Consider the following 21,866-nt stretch of genomic DNA (forward strand, 5'->3'; position numbering starts at 1 on the left):
GGTGAGCTATTCCAATTTAAATCTTATAATTTTTCTGACCATTGCTTTCTTGTAAGTTGGAAATAATTGTGGAGAGTACTTAATCTGATGATTTTGATGTCCATTATATTCCTTTAGAACAGCTATAGTGCCATTTATCCACATTCCATCACTCCTTAAATGTTATAATTATCAAAATAATCCACGTTCCATCATTCCTAAAGAGCACAACCTTCCAAGTCCACTTTTCTTTCTGGTTTCTTGTTTTGATGGATGTCCACTAGTAACAACAACAAAAAAGTGGTATGGCAGTGCTGGTGGCACATGAAGTGCTTCTGGTTATAACTGTAACACTGCAGTCTCTAGTAGTCCAAGGGACCAGTGCAAAGCAAAGAAGGTACCACATATGGCCCCTGTTGCAACTGCTTAGCTCTGTCTGTTGTATCACGGAAACATCAGAGACAGTACCAACAGAAAGGAGCATGCCTGTATTCCAATGCAACTTGATATATGAAATTTGAACTTCCTATAATTTTCACATGCACGGAGTATTCTTTTGATTTATCCTCTTAGCGATTTAGAACTGTAAAAAACATTTTTTAGCTCACAGTCCATACAAAAACAGGCAGTGTGTTGGACTGGGCCTGTGGGCCCCAGCTTGCCAACCACCCCTGGTCTAGAATCTAGATGCATAAAAGGAATAATCAATGGCTCTGAGCCAACCTTTCTTTCTGCCACAATAGTGATTCATTACTACTGTTGTAGTTATATGTAATTTTTCTGTAGTCTTACAATGAGGATTATTTTTAGAGCTTTGATACGTATTGCGAAGTTGCTTCCTAGAATGTGTGTGTATGCCTTGATTTTAAAAAATCTATATTTGATACTCAGCTCTACAGATACTACCATAAGATCATTTAGGCATGGATCAGAGATTGAAGTTATAATCTCTGCTTCGTAACTATTTTCTGTTAGTGTAGTTACCTCCTTTCTGTTGACATAAAGCTACTTGTATTTGAGTTTATTCTTCTAAGAGAAAATATCGTTTCTCCTTGTTTATTCTCCGACTGTTCTGTTTAAAATCCACATAGTTTTAAAGTAGTACATTTTAAATCCTGTCCTTTATGTACTTTAGCTGATGCAGAAGAAAACATTGAATAAATCTGTCACTTGTTCCGTAACTGGGCAAATAAATTGCTAAGTATCTCCATAGCTGTGAGTTTATTTAATGGAAATTACTATCTATAATTTGTGTTCTCAGCTTTACCATTACTTTTAAATTTAGGGCCCCTGACCCATTTTGTCATTGCAAGCAAAGAAAGAGAATTTATGACATGAGTCTTATGAAAGTGAGACGACATTTAGGCCATTTCTAGCTTACACACAACTTTGCAAAACTGATATCAAATATAGTTTATAGAACTCAAGAAATTTTACAACTCAAGGGGATACTAGAGCTAATCTCATCTATCATTACTTTATAGTTGAGGTAACTTAAGTTAACCACTGGTCATTGACTTCGTCATTAACAAAGCCTACCTTGCAGCTAGAACCCAGGTCCACTGGCTGCGATACCACTATTTAGAGGTGAACCTGAACACCACAAGACCAAAGAAATACTTGAAGACTGTCAGAATGCTGTGCTACTTTACGGTTTTCAGGCTTATTACAATAGCCTGAAAAGTTGTCTCAGTGTTCTGAACAGAAGAGAAAAAAGAACTGAGATGATGTGAAACATCTTAAATAAAAAAACCATGTGTGAAATGGATTTTCTTTGAAATTTTATTTAAAATTCCCTTCAGTAACATAAAATGGACAGTGAAAATTTATAGTAATCTCATCATAATCTTTTGATAATCAACAAAAAGTGAGTCCTAAACCCATGGTATTTCTTGTCCTAGACATGAAATAATTTAAAGGAAGACTTCAGTCAATTGTACAAGTTGAAGTTGTTGAGCAGCATGGAACTTTAGTGGTTGTCTGTTGAACCACTGGACTTCCTCATCTTACTGAGGGGAACATTGAGGCCCGGAGCAGTTTGCCAGACGAGAGAAAGGGCTAGAAATCACATCTTTTCCTTAACCTTAGTATTAGATCACTAGAAGGCTTTTGATCACTTCTTCTGAAATTGTTAGGAAAGAATATGTAGGTGAAATTTTCTCCCAGTAACTTAAACTTTATTCATCAAACACTTTGGGTGGGGGGAGGGTAGCTACTAGATGCCAGCCACTGAGCTAGGTATAAAATTTGCATATGGACAGTAAAACACAAAACAAGTTGATCAGAAGCCCTGGGCAGACTGAGGACAGACAGCATTATTCATTTCTCCGTCCTTTTTTATGGCTGAATTGCAAATGATATACATTTTATCAAATTTTTTTTATTTGGAATTTTTTGAGATAGTAAAAAGACAGATTTTTTTGTTTTGTGCTTTATTGGCAAGATTCTTAAATTCTTAAATTTCCCAATTACCTAATTTTGAAAAGTGTTCCTCCTTTCAAATTGCCAGTGTGTATACAGACGTGTACCCATGCTTGTGTGTGTGTGTGTGTGTGTGTATGTGTGTGTGTGTTTAAAGTAATTTGTTTTAGAGTAGTTTAATTTGGGGGAACCTGATCATTTGGGTTTATCTGGACTCTTAATGGTAAATTGTAAAAAGTCTAAAATTTAAATGTTAATTTTTCTTAATAGTATTGCTACTTTAGTTTATAACTACTAACATTAAAAGATTAAACCATTCCTTGGTATGATTTCTAAATGTTGGGTTAATTTCTTTTTTTCCGTTAATTAATAAAAAAATAAAAATAAAAGAAATAAATGATCATATCATTAAAAAAAAAGATTAAACCCTTCTTATGGCTTCTCTCAGTTCTTACTAATGGAAGGAGAAGTAGTAGCATCTGTGGTATAAAATGTTAAAAAATTAACATTCTATTTTTTTTATGGGAGAGTTACATTAAGCAAAAGGTATTGTTCATGAAAATAACGTTTAAAAGTGTTAAACTCCTTGAATAGGGACTCACTGAATGATGGAGGAAAAGGTGAAGTATGGGTCAGTTAGTAGTAGGGAATCTAATTTTGGACTTAAAATATTAGAGCTAATCTACATTTTGAAATGTGGAAGTGACTTATAAATATTCTAATTTTGGTTTTATATAGTCTCCGGTACACAAAGGATTTCATTAATTATACTGATGTAACTTCCTTCATTTGGAGTTGGAATTTAATAATAAGAGCCCATGCATTTTTCTGTAGTTATTATCATTTGATTTTGGTGAAATTATAAATTTCTAATAAGCAGAAGCATTTGGTAATTTGTATGCAAAAGACTTAAGATCTCCTCATGGGGAAAGCAGTTAAATCACGTGGAAAGAACTTCTTAAAAATTTTTTTGTATTTGTAATTCCAAGAGAAGAATAAGTTGATTTTTCTTTTGAAAAGAGAATATTGTATAGTCACCCATAATGCCACCAGTTGCCTTTGTCCATATTCCAAATGGTTAAAATCAAAGCATATATAATATAGGTCCTTAGTCTCTTATAAGTCTTTGAGTTCAGATGTGTTAGGGAATTAAGAATTTTTCAGATTTCTGTTATGTAATATCCACAGTGTTTCTTTTTCTTTTCTTTTCTCCTGCTCTTTTTTCTTTTTTTTCCCCTCAGCAATACATATGAATAGTTTCACCAAGTAGAATAAATAAGCATGTCAATTCCGGTGAGGTTTTTCTGTTAAATGAGTTTTGGTGCTAAGCTTTATAAAAACTTTTTTTTTTTACACTTTTTAAATTTTTGAATTGTGAATAAGGGGCCTTGGACCTGCATTTTGCAATCTGCCACTTTAATTTAGTATTTAATGGCATATATATTTCATGTGTAGCAATTATATCAAGTATAACTGCTGTTTGATGATGTATAAGAGTTTTTGTTATTATACTGTAATTTATTAAATCATTCCCCTAGTGCTAAGTGGAAAAATGAACTTTCAAGTCTTGCTATCATAGGTAGTGCTAAACAGATATCTTTTTGTGTATTTCATTTTGCTTATGCTGAATAAATTCCTTAGATTGGGTCAAAAGTCATTAAAGATTTTACCAAGATTTTATAAAAGCCCAAAACCAAAAGTTTGTGTGAAACAACAAGGTCATTAGAATGAATGTACCAATATCTTTGTCTTTGTACCCTCATAAGCAACAAGCTGGGGATAAACATTTTATTTTATTTTTTTAAACAAACAGGAGGGTGCTTGCTATTTTAAATAATATTGATAATATTCAGCTTTAAGTTATTTTATTTTTTTTTTTAGCTTTAAGTTATTTTAACTTTCATTTCTTTGGCCATCAGTTAAGATAAACAATGTATATTGAAATAAATATTTGTAGAGTTGAACTTTTATTGTTGATTTGGATGTGAGAGGTGTTTTCTCTTGCTCTGGGGTTCCTAAAATGGCAACCATCGTTTTCCACAATGTGGCCTTTCAAGTTGGCACCTTAGTTCATTTTAAAAGCACCTGCAAAACTCTTTTTCTTACATGATCTGGGCTTAGTTTATCTTCATTATAGATTTACTACAAAAATCTTAATGTTTAACCATTGGGGGGTAGAATAGAATTAGTAGAGCCTTTGTGGCATTGAGCATTTAGTCTATTTGTACTTTTTGCCTTAGTAATTCTCTGAGATCACTAAGGATATAATAATCCACAAAGCGCATGCAACTATATGCTTAAAGTTGTTTATCCTCACATTGTTTATAATGGTTGTTGTGTATTTTTAAAAGGAAATAACTCAGATATTCAACATTACATTAATGTGTTTTTTTTTTTAACATTTTAGTATATCAATACTAGGGATTATTATATGGCCATTAAAATTTGCTTGCAGTTTACTTAAATTGAAAAACCAGGTTCCAAACTTGTCTTTATATTATTACAGGTATATATGAAGAAATGACTGGATGGAAATGACCTTGAATAATTGTGGTTATTTCTTGAGTGGTAGAATTAGTTTATTGCCTGTTTCCTTCATTGTACCTTCTTCTAGTTTTCAGATTTTTCACAGTAAATGTATTACTTCTAAAGTGAAGGGAAAACTCATAAATGCAATAAGTAAACACTACAAAATAATTGAAACATATTTTCTGAAATGTACTAAATTTCATTTAAAGTATTTTAACATTATAGAAGTATTCAAATATGTATATCACTGAAAGGGTAATGGCAAATCTGGCTCATATATAAATAGAGTCACTTTTAAATTTTGTATTTGTCCAAGAGAATCTGATGTATATACTTTATAACAGAATTTGTGATAGTATTCAAATTACATTTTTTTAAATACTTTAAATGCATAACCTCCTTTGGGTTGTACAGATAAACCTATAAGTAAATAATAATGTTGTTATTTAAAGATGAAGCCCACTATCTATTTGACATATATTATGTTATCCGTTGAAAAATGAAAATATGTTTTCATTGAAATAGGTGGTATAATGCAAAATATCAATATTGGTTTTACCAAAATAATCTCTTCATTTACCCAACATGAATTCTTGAAGACTCTTTTTTTCTTTTCCTGTCTCTTAAAAATCATCTTTAAATATAGGAAACTTAGAGATACGTAAAAGCTAGAGATGGGTGAACAGTTAGCTAATGAGGTTGAACTCCAATGTAAGGGAATAGATAGAAGTGAAGGCAGTTCTCTAGTGGGCCTGTAAGTAATATTACCATATTGAAGATGAACAGTACTGATGAACAAGATGTGAAATTGAGAATATTGATGAACTCTGGACTTTGGGCTCTATGCTTGATGCCAGATGAATGCAGGTGGCTGAAGGATGCACTGACTGAGAAGTAGATTGGTGAACAATGGGGTATACTTAAGAATGAATGTGTGCTACTACAAAAAGGAACAAAGTCATCAGGCATGCAACAATGTGAATGAACTTGTGAGACATTTGGGAGGCAAGATAAGCCAGAAACAAAAGAACAATTATGTATGGTCTCCTTTGGAAAATGCTTATAAGAAAGCAGGGGCCTAGATTGTAAACTTTTATAGCAGATACATTTAGTCCAGAGTGGTAATTATTATTTCTGGATTTCAAGAGACTTTTGTGTGTGTGCATGTGTATTTTTTTTAATGGACCTCTTTTGTTGCTCAGATGTGGCCTTACTTTCTCTAAGCCCAACTCTGCAAGTGAAATCATTTCCCTCCCCACTATGTGGACATCCAGAGGTGAAAGTCTCCCTGGGCGGTGTGGGAGATGATTCCCAGGGCTGAGTCTAGCCCTGGCACCATGGGATCAACAATGCCATCCTGACCAAAAGTAGGGAAAGAAATGTAACTGATAAAGTATCAGTGGCAGAGAGTAGTCGAGAGGCTACTTTGGAGGTTGCTCTTACGCACGCTTCAGTTAGACCTTGCTACCTATCATAACCTGCCAACCCCAAACCAGGACGATTCCAGACAATCCTAAAGAACACTTAGGGCAATATATAAGATTCCACAAGGGTTCCATGCACTAGAGTAACTTTCCAGAAACCTACAACCTCCAGATGGTCTCTGGACCATATAAGGGCTGAAACCTAGAGGGCCCAGCCTCTCCAGAACATCGGATAGTTCCCTATCCCTTCTCCATATTAGTGACAGACCCTTCCAACATGAAAATTTTAGAATAGCCATAGCCCAAACATCCTTAAACAGAGGAATAATAGAAAGAACAAAGGTGATGGAGTTATACAGAAAAAGTAGAATTTAACAAATGAATATGATTGCTGAATCATTAGAGTGAAATCTTGTTTAGTCTCAGTATCTTAGAGCAGCTAGAAGTAAAAGCCTTAAATTGTGAAATTATAACCCGTGTCAAACTCTGAAGTATGAGCTACAACTAATTGTGGTGCTGTGCTTTGAAATTTATAGCTTTTTTGTATATATGTTATTTTTCACACAAAAAAAGAAAAAGTTGATTGTGATGATAAAGAAAATATTTATGCCTTCTAGCCTGCTATATTCTGGAGCAGCTAGAAGGAAAAATCTGAGAGGATCTTATTAGCCCATGATTGACTCTGGGATCGGTCCTGTAAGTGCTTGTTGAAGAGTGCTTTGAAAAACTATTTGAAAGCTATTGTTTTTTTCTTTGCTTTGTATATATGTTAAATTATACAATAAAAAGTTTTTTAAAAATCATCTTTAGATGATAGACATAGTTAAATATTATACCAGTATTCCAGGTCCAGAAAAAAACAAAGCGAATTACCACTAGTTATAGTCATAAGGAAATTATAGTCAGACACTCCCTACCCCACCGCCTCCTCCCCATCTATTCATGTACATGCGTATTCCTCCGTGAGATACTTGGAGGCAACAATTCTCAAAGTTTGGTCCACAGATCCCTGGGTATCCTTGAAAGCCTTCTAAGGGGTCTTCTAGTTCAAAATTCTTCATAATGATGCTCAGATGTTATTTTCCTTTTTCACTATGTTGACACACTGATGGTACAGAGTAACAATTGGGGAAACTACCCAGTGGGTGAAACTGCTGGTGCCTTAGCACAGATCAATGCTTGTATTTTTCACCACCATGCATTTGCAGTAAAAACGTTAATAATAAATCCATGCTCACTTCAGAATATCCTTGATTAAGCAGTCAAAATTTTTTATTGTATTGCATCTCAACCTGTGAGTATACACACCTCTTAGTTACTTTTCTGTTTGATGAAGTGGGAGGTATGCTGAAAACACTAGTGCGGTATACTGAAGCAGGGCAATCATCTTGACAAACAGCACTGTGCCACTGGTTGCACTGTGAGCAGAACTACCTACGTTTTTCATGAAATACTGTTTTTACTGACGTATTCAGACTTGGGCATTTGACAAGAAAATTAATGAAGTTACCTTGTCACATCAAGGAAAGTAACAGTTTTTGTTGCTAATGATAAAATTTAAGCTTCACGTGAAAGCTTGTCTCTGTCACTGTGATTTTGACAGCTTCTCAATGTTAAGACCTCTGATGAGATCAGTGGTGCTATCAATAAATACGAGTTTTTCTAATATCATATAATGAAATGTGTCAACATTGTAGGAAATGCTGCATAACTCAGTGACTGAATATGTCCCACATGACCAGTGACTGATGTTACAAAATCGTGCTTGGGTAATTCGTTAGAAGTTCAGGATAGAAATTAATTTTAACCCAACAGAATACATTAAGTTTACTGATCGGGTTTTAGATTCCACAGTGCACCTAACCTTTAGGAAACACCACTTATCACGTTTTGGTGTGGTAACAATGAAGAATATCTACAAGTATTTGAAAAGATTCTTAAAGTATTCCTCCCTTTTCCAACTATTTCTTGATAAGGCCAGATTTTCTTCATGTATGTCAGCTAGAACAACCTGTTGCAGCAATTTGAATACGAAGGGTATATGAGACTCTAGCTGTAAAGGAATATTATAATTAACATATAGTGACTTTATTGTTGATATTTCAAAATGAATTAATACACATTTTTCCCATTTTGCATTTTCATTAGTAAAATTGGTAAATATTGATAGCTGTAACCCACATAAACAAAAGCTCTTTGGGACCCTCAAGAATCTTAAGTATAAAGGGGTGAAACCAGAAAGTTTGAAAACTACTGTTTTAAGACCTTGTGCCTCAGAGTGTGCTCCCCAGCCTTATCTGAATTGTAGAAACTGGGGCCCTACCCAAGACCCACTAAACCAGATCCTACCATTAACGAGAACTTCGGGTGATTTTCCTGTACATTCAGGAAGTACTGCCTTACCCCTTCCCTTCACTGATCACCAGCATTTCAGTCTACTAAATTTATTTTAACATTTGTTCCCCCTATTATTTATTTATTTAAGGGGTATGGTATGTATGTTTTTCTATTTTCTTTTTATTTTTTCTGAATTGATGGAGATATTGTAAGAAATGATTATAGTGATGAATATACAACTATGTGATGATAGTGTGAGTTATTGATTATGTAACAAGAACAATGATCATATGATAAGAATGTTTGTGTTTGTATGTGGTTATGTATCATAAAAAATAAATAAATTAAAAAAGAATGAGAAAAAGATCAAAGATGACGGTGGAATTATACAGAGCAGATAGGATTTAACAAATGAGTATGATTGATGAATCATTACATTGATATTTCTTTTAGTCTCCAGTATCTTAGAGCAGCTAGAAGGAAAAACCTAAAATGGTGGAATTGTAACCCATACCAAACTCTGAAATCTGTGTTACAAATAATTGTTGCAATGTGCTTTGAAATTTATTACTTTTTAGTATATGTGTTATTTTTCATAAAAAAGAAAAAATGTATTTCTTCTAGTCTCCAGTGTTTTGGAGCAGCTAGAAGGAAATATTGGAAATAGTGGAATGGTAACGCATAACAAAGTCTGAAACCTGTTTTGTATCTGCTTATTGAAGTGTACTTTGAAAATCATTTTTCTTCTTTTCTTTGTAAATATGTTATATTTTACAATAGAAAATATTTAAAATAAATAAATAGGTTCTGCCTAAAAAAAAAGAAGTTCTGCCCTAAGGAGCTTGTGGACCCGGCTCCAGGCAGAGTCCTGGGGAATGTCCTAGCAGAAGTCCCACAGGAAGTGGAAGTGGAGGGTAGAGAGAATTGGAAAAATAAAAGACATAGAACCCTTTCCAAAAATGGTTCCTCCTCTTATCTTTCAGTCCTTTAGTCAGATGTTTTATCATAGAATATGTCCCCTTACAGTTTAGACATTTAGAATTGCCTGAAGGTCTCATAGAGACGTGGGTTTCAGAAAGGGTAGGCCATTCGACGAAAGACGGCCTGTTGGAGACATGAACCCTGCAGTGTTATACAGAATCTTCCAGAACAAGGCCCATCTGTTCAGGCACATGCCTGTACTGGGAGATTTTATACACCTCATTTCTAGTTTCTAGAATAATCACCATTTACTATAAATTTAAGATAGGAAAATGTAGACAAAAAGAATGCCACGTAAACTTTAGCTGTGGATTTATGGTTAGCGCAAAAGCAATTTTTATTACTTAATTACATCTTCCCTTGGGATATATAGATGGTCATACTACAAAGCATGCATGTATTTTATCCATTTAGATGATCTCCTAGAGTGTTGCTTTTATAAAGCATTTGTGAAATTAACCGGGCTTTGCAAATTTAGCGTGTTGTGGAAGAAGCAGAATTTTTATGTTTTTAGAAGGGTTAGCTATTCAGTCTGAAATTGGTGGCTAAACAAGTATGTTTGGATTAAGTGTTCAACCAGACAGTGCAATATAAACTGTTATAACAAGATCTTTCCTTTCTGAGCCCTAATACTCTCCATTTTCTTCTTGTTTTTAGGGTGAATCCGTAAAATATTTCCTGGATAACTTGGATAAACTTGGAGAACCAGTAAGTTTTAAACTGAATGCTTATATTTATTGCTACTTGAAAGCAGTAGTATGGATACTGATGTTTTGTTTTAGGTCACCTTGCTAGGAAATTTAGGAAAATTGTATATTAAACTATCTATTCTTTCTTTTTTCTAGTTGTTGTATACTGACTCTTCCTGCTTTATTTTAGGCTGACTATAGCTAAGAACATGGAATGATTTCTGTTTTTTCAAAATGAAAGAAGTATTTTTATTTTTCAATTGGTGCTCTATTCCTTTTTTGGTATTCTATTCCTTTTTCTCCCTCTGTCACTCAGCTCTTTGTTGTTTACTTAAGGAATGCCCCATTCAATATTTCATGAAAGTAAAACCATTTAGAAAAAAGTTTTTTTCTAAAACTTTGAAGATGAGATTGTTCTCAGTGCCTTTTATTATTATTATTATTATTATTATTATTATTATTATTATTATTATTATTTTTGCAAGCAGTAACAACACAGTGGGCTGAATGATTTCAAAATCTTTTGGCAAACAACATTTTCCAGTTCAGGACCCCTGTGTGCTGCGGAGTTGTAGTGTAGGAGGGCTAGATTCTGAAACCCTGCTGACAAGACTTAGTAATGAAGGAGGAAGAATTGCCTTTGGAAAGAGAGTTTATTATTTTCCTGTTGTGTGTTCCTCAGAGCTGGCACCATAGCTGGCTCTGGTTTCCCCAGCCTGCTGCAGGCACACAAGCTCCAGTTCTCTACATAATTGGGCTTCTGCACAGGAGTTCATTGGAAGAAAGAGTTCTGCTACTTACAAAAATTTTTAAAGTCTTCACCTCTGTGTCATTTACTACCTATAAAGCTAGTATAGCTTTGTTAGCCTTCTGTTAAGGCAAATTCCTCTTACAAAGTTTACTAGGTCTTAGGGTTCTTTGAGGTGTTTAACTTAAAATAAATACATGTAACTAACTGAAGGAAAGCATCAAGTGAAATCTGTTACAGGTAGGAAAGTAGCATACTAGTGTATGCATGGTGTGTGAAAAAGTGCTTTCCTTTTGCTCTAGCTAGGTTAATTTTGACATTTTCCATGTACTTTGCTAAGATGCATTTGCCTGCCTTTAAGCCAGGGTTTTTCTGCTGTGTGTTCTCTGGACACAGGTATCCTCCAGAAATTGAGATCTCCCTACTTACCTGTTTTTATTCAGTCCACATTAGTGAAACTTTCTATTAAGACCTATTTCATTATCACTTTCCATCTGGTCAGATTCTAAGGCTTAAAAAAATAGGCATTAAAAAAAAAGTAAGCATAAGCCAAATGGAGAGAAGCCGTTGTAGATAAACTCTAATTTTATGAGTTATTTCATGTTTCACAATCCAGTCCCAGTATTCACTTGACTTGTTCTTCTCAGTTTCCCTATTCAGATAGGTTTTTCCTGAACACACAATTCAAAGTAGGCCCCCTCCTCCTATTCTCAGTCTCACCCCTTGTATTTTTGTGTTTTACCCACCTCTTTCCACGAGAGCTAAGACCTCATCTCTTGACTGAAAAGTTGAGTTCTTAGTGAATAGTGATAATGCTTGGCATGCAGGCAGGCACTCAGCAAATAGCTTTTGAAGGAATGCCTCTACGCCAACTCCATCAATCTGTAGTAGCTGCTTAGAGTGCTATGTCAAGAACAGTTCTGAAGCTATACTTGGAATTAAAAAAGACAAAGAGCTGTGATCAGTAGGTTGTTGTAAAGGAAGGGAGGATAGACCCACTGTGGCAAATGTTTGCTGTCCATTTTGTGTTTGTCAGACCAGTCACAAGATTGCACACACTGTTCCATCTCTTACTGTCATAGCAGGGCCACTTATGCCAAGCCCCATAACCCTGTGGAAGGTAGAACAGCACAAGGGTCAAGGACATAGGATGTACAGCTAGGCTGCCTGGGTTCAGACTCCAGCACTCTCATGAGGTGGCTCTGTGTGACCTTGGACATCTCTAAACCTTAGTTTCTTCATCCATATGTAGGCATAATAGGAGAACCTACCTCGTAGAGTTATGGGATGATCACCTAAACCAATCATGTAAGGTGTTTAGAATGGTGCCTTGTACATGGTAAAAGCTCATCGATAACTGTTTTGGTCTTTGATCCCTGTATTTAAGGAGCTCAGTCTAGTCAGACAAACCTAACAAAATAAAATATGCAAAGGACAATTAAGTGATACTGATTATGAAGATAATATTCGTTTATAGAATGGAGAGAGATGTTTTAGCTGAAGAAGTCAGACTAGTCCCTAAAAATAAGTGAACTTGAACTGCATGAAGGATGAGTTGGATTTAGATATGTAAAGAGAAACTGCTGCACACTGAGATGGGAGACAGTTGGATGTGTTTTAGTTTTAGGAAGCACAGCTGTCTGCTGAAGGATACGTGAAGTTCTTGGCTCTGACTTGTAAAAACATTTCTAGAAGGCAGTAGCTTGGTTTTTTTATGCATCACTTGTTGAATTTGTGTTGTTGTATCAAGAAGTGAAGTTTTGTGTGGGCACTATGGTGAGCCTGAACAATGCATAAGAGAGCCTGCCAGCTCCAGAAAAGGAGTTAGGAGGGTCTGGTGTAGTTGAGGCTGCACTGTAAGTTCCGGAGCTGTGGCACAGGAAGGTTAGTCTGGGAGAGGCTCTCTCAGAGAGACTTAGAGATTGATCCAAGAGTGTGAGATACTCGAGGCAAAGAAACTAGTGAGGAGATGAGAATCCACACTTGAGGTGATTAAAAAAGGAAGGGGAGGGTGTGCAGTGGGAATAAAGAGGAAAGGGAAAATGTAAGAAAGGGATTCAAAGAAGTAGTGACAGTATTTGACACAAAATAGGAGATGACAAAGAAGAATCCAAGTGGACTGGGGGACTTAGAGAATGCTGGTATTGTCAGTGGAGTGGGAAATAGAGAGGAAAAGCAAGCTAGTTGGATTTAGGGGAGTTGGTCAGGTAGAAATTGGGGCTTCTTATTGGACGTGAATTCAAATGGCAGTAGATTGTCAGGTGCAAATGAGTAGTGCACATTTAAAAATGAGAGATTCGAATGGAATTTACCTGACTCTTCCAGCCTTCTTTGATTTTCTTCTCTTTCTTGGCAGTAGTGGTGCTGGCAGCAGCAGTAGTGGTAGAACTGGTCAAACCTAACATGTAGACTGTATGCCAGTCATAGTTTGTAAGCTCTTCACCCATCTAACTTATTTAGTCCTACCAGCAACCTTGTGATTGTTATTGTCTGTGTTTCATAAATGAGAAAATTGAGACACAAAGCAATGAAGTATCTTGCTGAAGATCACACAGCTAGTTTGTGGAGAGTTGGCTCTAGAATTCATACTCACAGTCACTACACTTTTTCTGCCAGACCACTTAGCTCTTGGTTATATTGTCCTATGATCTGTTGTTCTTCCTGGAGTTACCGTTTAGCTTCTTAACTAGCCTGTTAGCTCCTAATTAAAACAATAATAAAGAATTTTTTATTTTTATGGAACTAGGAAATTTTTTTTAAAAGCTGAGTGCTGGCATCTTTCTGAAATAGCTGGCACTGTAAATTAGTGTCACCTTTTTGGAAAGCCGTTTGGCAGTAAGTGTCCAGGTGTCCAGGGTCATCTAAGTGTTCATAACCCTTGACCTGATTATCTTACTGCTTATTATTTAGTCTCAGGAAATAGTCTGGAAGTAGAAAAATGTTATGTGCATGAGAATTTTAATTGCAGCAAAAAATTGGTAACACCTCTGAATGACCACAAGTCGAAGAATGTTTATGAAAATTACAGTACATTAATCCCATTTGAGGTATTTTATTGTCTTTTAAAATTATATATGACTGTATCAGCATGTAGAATGGTTCATGATAAAATGTTAAGTAAAAAAGGGAGGCTAAAAATTGTTTGCATATGCTGATTACAAGTAAAGTAGGTATGTGTGAATGCAAGCTAGAAGGAAACTTGGAAAAGCTAACACTTTTGTAGGATTCTAGAGTTATTTGATGAATGGCTCTGGATTCCAGATAAAATAAGAATACCTAATATTTTTTTCTTAACTCCATTACACCATTTTGTGGTGAATATTCAAGTTGTATTAAAATTGCAAAATCATATACTATTTGGAAAGGCATAAAATACAGCATTGTGAATAACAATCAGCGTTGTTTAAAAACTTGCCTTGATTAAAAATATATGTATTTTGGCCTCAGTGATAAGCATTAAAAGCTCTCCTACTCATCGTTGCCAAAAAACTGTGTCAGCTTCTGGAAAATACTCTGCTAAGAAGAAAGAACCTTGCATACAGAAATATGCAGGGGGTCACTGTCTGAGTCACTAAGCTGGTGACTCTAACAATAGCATCTCCATTTGTTCAGGGTCTTAGAGTTCACTGGTCTTGCTCATAGGGAAGAGCTCACTTGGTCTTTGCAACAGCCCTCCAAGCGGGGAGGCCCAGTGACTGACACTCAGAAAAGTGAGTGCTTCTGAGTTCTTTGGTCAATAGATGAGAAGCTGGAGCATAACCACTTAGACTCTACCCTGGAAACAACCCAGGAAGTGCCCCAATATAAATGTGATTAACTAGTTGCAACAGAGAAAGTGTTTTTACCTATGTAATATAGTAGCAATGAAAATATGGAGTGACCTTGTCTAGAAGTTCTAAGTCCTGAAGCTAATTCCATAGTAAAGGAGCATTTAGAATGAGTTAGGGAGGCAGGCAGGACTTTGGCCTGGGATATCCTTATGAGTCAACATTTCAGATCCTGTGCTTTTAATAGAGGAGTGCTGAAATGGCACACATGTGAGCAGTAAGGAGTTCGCCCCTGGTTAGAGCTCGGTAAGAGTGAGCAGTGATAGGGGGCAGTATTGAAGGTGGAAGTCTAGTGGGTACAGCAGCTGCAGTTGGTAGAGAAGATGGAAACTTAAATTCGATTAGTACTGCTGAAATGAAGTAAATAGTAGATGCTGGTCATTTGCAGTAAATTTTGGAACCAGTATTTATACAATAACATTTTCGTGTATTTTGGAATTTTATAATGAAAATAATAACAATAGTATGGATGCTTTAATGTTATCAGGAAATATAAAAAAAGCTCATTTTATTTATATATACATACATCATACTTGTTAGTAGTTTAACACTTAAGTTAAAAGCTCTAATTACTTCTGGATTACCAAGTATAAAATAGTGTTTTTCCTTTCCAGGATTACATTCCCTCACAACAAGATATCTTGCTTGCCAGAAGACCCACCAAAGGCATTCATGAGTACGACTTTGAAATTAAAAGTGTTCCTTTCAAAATGGTTGATGTAGGTGGTCAGAGATCAGAAAGGAAACGTTGGTTTGAATGCTTTGACAGTGTGACATCAATACTTTTCCTTGTCTCCTCAAGTGAGTTTGACCAGGTTCTTATGGAAGATCGACTGACCAATCGCCTTACTGAATCTCTGAACATTTTTGAAACAATTGTCAATAACCGGGTTTTCAGCAATGTCTCCATAATTCTCTTCTTAAACAAGACAGACTTGCTTGAGGAGAAAGTGCAAATTGTGAGCATCAAAGACTATTTCTTAGAATTTGAAGGGGATCCCCACTGCTTAAGAGACGTCCAAAAATTCCTGGTGGAATGTTTCCGTAACAAACGCCGGGACCAGCAGCAGAAGCCCTTATACCACCACTTCACCACTGCTATTAACACAGAGAACATCCGCCTTGTTTTCCGGGATGTCAAGGATACTATTCTTCATGACAACCTCAAGCAGCTTATGCTCCAGTGATGTACAGAAGACTTGCTGTTTCAGTATCTTTTTGTGTCTGTTTTCTGTTTTTGTTTTGTTTGTTTTTTTAAACTAGCAGTTTACAACAAGAATTAGGAAAATCTTGATTCTATGATTAACTTCTTGGAAATCTTAGACCCTCTCCTGCGGACTTTGGTTTGTGGCTGAAAGCTGCTGAATAAAATACATTGCCAATATCTGCTGAAGTTCAGGCTTTGATCTGTTTCACTATGGCTTCCATTTGAGACAAGTTGTAACTTCCTGGTGGACCTCAGTCAAGGTATATTTTGGACTTTAAATTCTTTCATTTTTCAAACTGAATTCTCCTGTAGTGCCAAGTGTAGAGGTTGTCCTTAAATACTTGCAGGTATGAGGCAAAAAACCAAGTAAACAAGTAGGATGTTTACTAGTCTAACACATGGTGACACTTGCTGCCTGTCTTTGTGGTAACTTCCTATATTGAAAGGGCTATCGGAAAAAATTTTGATCTTAGCAATAGCATTCTATAGGTTTACCCAGATTTAGCCTTTTTTTTTTTTAATTGGTTGTACACCCAGCAGCTACTTTGTTTTTAAATTTTGGTTTCTAAAGATAATGTTCTTAATGATTTCAAGTTTACATAAGGATTTCTGGTCTGATGCTAATGAAGAGTTCACAAATGGTACGGGGGAGCAAAAGGCAAGCAAATGTCATGTATAGTGTTTTGATTAACATGAAGAGTGAAATATAATTTGCCTTTTTCATATTTAATTATCATGAAATTAATGTGCCATATATGAAAAATTTTGGCCATTGTTGCAACTAAAAACTGCAAGCAACTTGGAAGCAGAATTTTCTAAGTAAACGTACCCTTTCCAGACACACTTTTTAAATCCTGTCTCAGCTGGTTTGGGTCCTTAACTGTAGAAAACGTTATTGCACCAACACAAACATCTTTCTTTTACTCTCTTGTCCATTTCCATCGATTCAGACTATGGCATTTATAGATTTTCTGTTTATTTGGAGCTTACCAAGGCAGTAGTTCTCTGTCAAGCTAGTAAAGAAGGCATTATTTGAGATTCCTATTCGTTCTTGTGTATCGCTAGAAGATACAGTATGTACATTTTTGTATAATTGTTTATGAAATGCCAGCTTTTTCGAGGTACATTTTAAATGTTTTGAGGATACTTGCAAGGATAAATGGTAATTGTTTAGTTCACTCTTAAAGATTATGACATTTGACTTCTCCCGCTGCTTACCAAATTAAAATGCACCCCATGAAGTAGCTTTGTGATTATAAATACATTCATAGTGAACTCATCAGAATGTCTGGTTTGCAGTAGTAAAAATACTGTCATGTAGGTTGTATGTAGTGTTAGAATTGGATTTAGAGAAACAAGTGTCCAAGGCTGGTGACAGTTTGAGAAATCGAACAGCTTTTCTCCTTCTGAAAATTGTGATTAAGACTGTGATATCTGTCACCTTACTATATAGCTGACTGTGTTCTCAGGTATTTCATTGGTTGGAAAGTCCTTAAAAGATTGGTCTACATAGAGGATCACCCAGCCTTTCCAAGACATGGCACTTGGTCTGTTCTGCTGTCTAGCATAAGAAAAAGGCTTCTCAGTGAGCTAACCAGTTATTGTTAACATACCTTATTTTTCGTGCATTTGAAGTTCCACCGTTATATGCACACTAACTGCCAGTGTTTCATGTGTTGGTAATGCATGAGCTAGAAACATGTAGTCCCCCCTCACAACACTGTGTGGTAGGGTTCGTGATGTTTGAATAGTTTTACATCTTGTGATTCTTGCCAAAAAGAATACATTGTTTAAATCCACAGGGTTAGCATAATCTCAGTTCTGGTGACTCTCTCTGGATATGTGTACAGTTAACGTTGGCCTTCTCAGTGAAGAGTCTACATGTACATTTAGCAAATAGTTTTATGGAATGGTCAAAATATTTAACTCCTGTGGAGGCTAACATTCCCTACAAAAAGAGGAAACTTGGTCTTATTTAAATTATACTTAATATCTGTGATGTGAATCATAAAGCCTGACAAAGCAGGAATACCACATTTCTCCATGTTGTCTTCCACCAAGAAATGTTAAAACATCAAATAGATACGGTATTATTTTTGGCATTTGTGATTTTCTTCCCTGGCATGTGTGAAGTCTCAGAGTCAACATTCTTTTAAAATCTAGAAAATATTTTGAGGCAGTAAATTCCTTATGTTTAATGGCAGTCTTGTGTAGACATTCGATAGAACTTGTAAGGTTTTCTCTAAAGGCTTTAGACCACATTTTTAATATGCTGTATTTTTAAACCATTTGAAGGCGTCTCTTACTGGTATCACAGAAACCAGATTCTTTTGAAATACCACTATATGAACAGGGAGATAAAATTTAGTGATCAGAATTGAAAGGGTGCTTGTAATTTTTACTATGCCAGTTCCTTCTAACCTCTAAAAAACTTGTTTAAATTTAATGTTCTTTGGCATGTTCAGTTTTTCTAAGTCTTCATAGTTATGTTTTGGAATAAAATGTGCCTAATTTTATATTACATTCTGTTCTTAAACCTGAATGCCTTCTTGTTTTATTTTCAAGAAATATCGCACAAGTGTCTTCACTGGCCTTGAAGAAATTTACATTATACAGAGCTGCCTTATAAATCAAAGAACAACACAAGTTTGAGCCTTGACTTTTTAAAGAGAAAGGGTTCTGTTAAATGTTTTCTGAAGAACTAAATAATCCAAGTTGTATGCCTCTGCCACTTAAATACTATTTCAAATAACTTAAACTGTTTATTTTTGCTAAATATTTTATTTAAATTGAAAGGACACTGAATAGCTAGAGAGCAACTGTAACCAAAGAAGGCAAAATGGAGTAAAAAAAGATCATTCTTTTTTGTTTTGTTTTAATAAGTTACATTGGCATGTACTTTACATGGAGAAGGTCTGCTGGTGTCTTTGGAGTGGGGCTATTTAGGGAAAGCCTTGTTTAGTCAGGTGGCAGTGGTTGCTTTAAAATACAAGGAGGTAAAATTACCTTAATACCAGAAATAACCGTTAGTATTGATTTAGATTCAATAGGAATCATAAGTCCTAAATTTTTTTTAATTTAACTTTCAATGTATACCCAAATACTTGTATTTATGCTTTTGATAAAGTGTATTTTCAACATTAGTATACATAATCTGGTTATTCCTTATTTAAATGAAGAATAAAGTTACCGAGTTATGTGCTATTAGGTCCTGAAACTCAGATCACTGTTTGAAGAATCCCTCAAATTGGTGCTTTCATTATAAAATGATACATTTAAACAAAACTGCAAACCAAGCCATTCGAATCAAGAATCTGTCCATTGCCATTTGTAGCAATGTTATTTCTGAATATGTAATGGAAAGGTTAAATATCAGTGTTAATTCTTAATTTCTTGTTTGAATCCATGAAATCATGCCTGTAAAGCCCAAACATTTGTAACAAACTCCTTAATAAATCTAGAGAAAGTCACTCTGTTACTTTTTCATTTCTTTTAGTTTTATTGAGAGATCAAGAACAGAAATTTTGCACATCTTTTTCATTTGGAAATCTGATTTAGTATGGGGTCACTTTGTCTCTTATCAGTTCAACCTGCTAAGTTCCATTAGTCACAGATGATCGTTCATTTGTTGTGCTGCTTGAGTAAAAATACTAATTTTTTTAAGTGATAGGATACGTTCTGGCTTCAGTCTAGTAACCATGGGGAAGAGAGAGATTGTTTTGTTTGTGGGTGGGTGTGTATAGTCTCCACTTTCTAAGTTAAGCACATGATATAGTACATACCCGTTATATCACGGTACGAAGTTAGGGCTTGTTTATATGAAGAGATTGAAGTATAAGTCTGAACCTGAACATTTTGAACAAGTTGGACTTTATGACTTTTCACCTACCATTGTGTAGCTATTATTCGCTTTAGGGTAGTGATGATGAACATCATTTGAAGCACCGTGTTTGCACCACTAGCATATTCTTATGTCTGTACTTGAATGTAGCATTTAAATAAATGTGTTTCTTTTGTGGCATTTAAGTCTGTCTGGTTTCATACATCAGAGCTTATATGGAATATTGCTTGTTTTTAAACATTAATGATATGGCAGTATTTTCTGAGTTGATAGAGATGTTGTGACCTACCCAAATCTGTTCTTGACAACAATGAAATGATGTACAAACGGATCCAAACACACCAGGATCCACTATGCATACATTCTCAGTCTGTGAATATCATAATAGTAATATGCTTCTCGATATTTGATTTTGGTTTGTACTTAGAAAGCTTGTTTATACTATTTCTTGCCATAGTTAAATGATGGATTTGTCCTCAGTCATGCCTGTTTGATGGTACCGGGGAAAAAAGGCAGGGTAGGGTGGGTGGGAAGGGATTAATTCTTGGAAGGTATACGTAATAATGCAATCTCCTATGCCATTTACCCTTTCTTAACCTCTTACTTGAAAGCAGAATTGCAGATGTTTTAAATGGCTTTTCTATACGGCTGTGATGTGGTGAGATCTCATTTATCACAAGAAGCCTTATCAAAGTATATTTTGTAACAACCTCATAGATACTGTAACAAACATGATTTGTATTAACTCTGTATAAAAGTATTTGTGGCTTAGGATTTTTAAATTCATATATCTTTTTATGACTTTCCAGGAACTAAGCACATTATCTGGTATTGTAATTTTATTTTACTGTCATTGCTTTAGTTCAGGATTGACAATAAATTATTTCTAAAGGAGGTCTAAAAGTGGAAAGAATGGTTTGAATTTATAAAATGAGTTGCTTGTCATTAGGGCTTTTTACTTTTGTACATATTTTGCAAACATTTTGCCTCTTGCTATTAATATTTGCTTTGTAAAAATTACTGACATTTAATAAACATTTATAAACTATTCAATACTATGATGTTGTTTACACTAACAGTTTGATAAATATAAAGTGCAAAGCAGTTTAAAGTTTCAAAGCGAAAGTTTCATCTAGTGACTTAAGACACAGAAATTACTTCGGCAGACCTCCAACGATACTTTGCCTTTGTCTATAAACTTTTCCTTACTAAAGATGGAGATGTGGACTTCTTCCAAGAAAGTTCCCAGACACTTGTTTTGACATGGGTCTGGGGAAAAAGGAACCATTTGTTTTTCTCTGGGCTCTTCTTAGGTAGTTGAAATTACAGTATGGTGTATCTGGCCTCATGGTTTGTCCAGTTTATGTCAGTAAGACTGTTATGTCTATTGCAATGGAAATAGTCTTTTAAAAAACAAGCCAACATATTACAACTCATTTAAAAGAAATGAACTTAATTTCAGACTAGTTTTAGATTTACAGAAAAACTACATAGTACAGTTCCTCTGTATGCCCCTTGTAAGTAGTTTCCCCTTTTATTAGTATATTTGTATGACATATTTGTCACAATTAGTAAACCAATACTGATACATTAAAGATAATACTTTATTCCAATTTCCTTTGTTTTTCCCTAACGTCCTTTTTCTGTCCCACCACATTAGGTTTAGTCATCATGCGTGCTGGGCTCCACTGGACTGTGACAGTTTCACAGACTTTGCTTGATTTTCATGACCTTGAATTTCAAAGCCCTTGACTGTTTTTAAGAGCACTGGCCAGGTATTTTGTAGAATGTCCCTTCTTTTATTAGGTTATGTAAATTATTATTATGAGACTGAGTTTATTGTTCGAGAGGGAGAAGAATGGATGAGCATCAGTTGTATTGGC

The 21,866-nt window shown here is 35.1% G+C and overlaps 1 protein-coding gene across 1 annotated transcript in view; it reads left to right on the forward strand.

The window, feature by feature from the left end:
- GNA13 (G protein subunit alpha 13) overlaps positions 1 to 21,031 on the forward strand; it is a 47,764-nt gene extending 26,733 nt beyond the window's left edge. Inside the window, exons 3-4 of the mRNA XM_077163642.1 lie at positions 10,329 to 10,379; positions 15,550 to 21,031. Coding sequence (XP_077019757.1) covers positions 10,329 to 10,379; positions 15,550 to 16,122 — 624 coding nt within the window. The 3' untranslated portion in view covers positions 16,123 to 21,031. The remainder of the gene's footprint in view (positions 1 to 10,328; positions 10,380 to 15,549) is intronic.
- The last annotated feature ends 835 nt before the right edge of the window (positions 21,032 to 21,866 follow it).

Source organism: Tamandua tetradactyla, chromosome 6, assembly GCF_023851605.1.
Source record: "Tamandua tetradactyla isolate mTamTet1 chromosome 6, mTamTet1.pri, whole genome shotgun sequence".
NCBI lineage: Eukaryota > Metazoa > Chordata > Mammalia > Pilosa > Myrmecophagidae > Tamandua > Tamandua tetradactyla.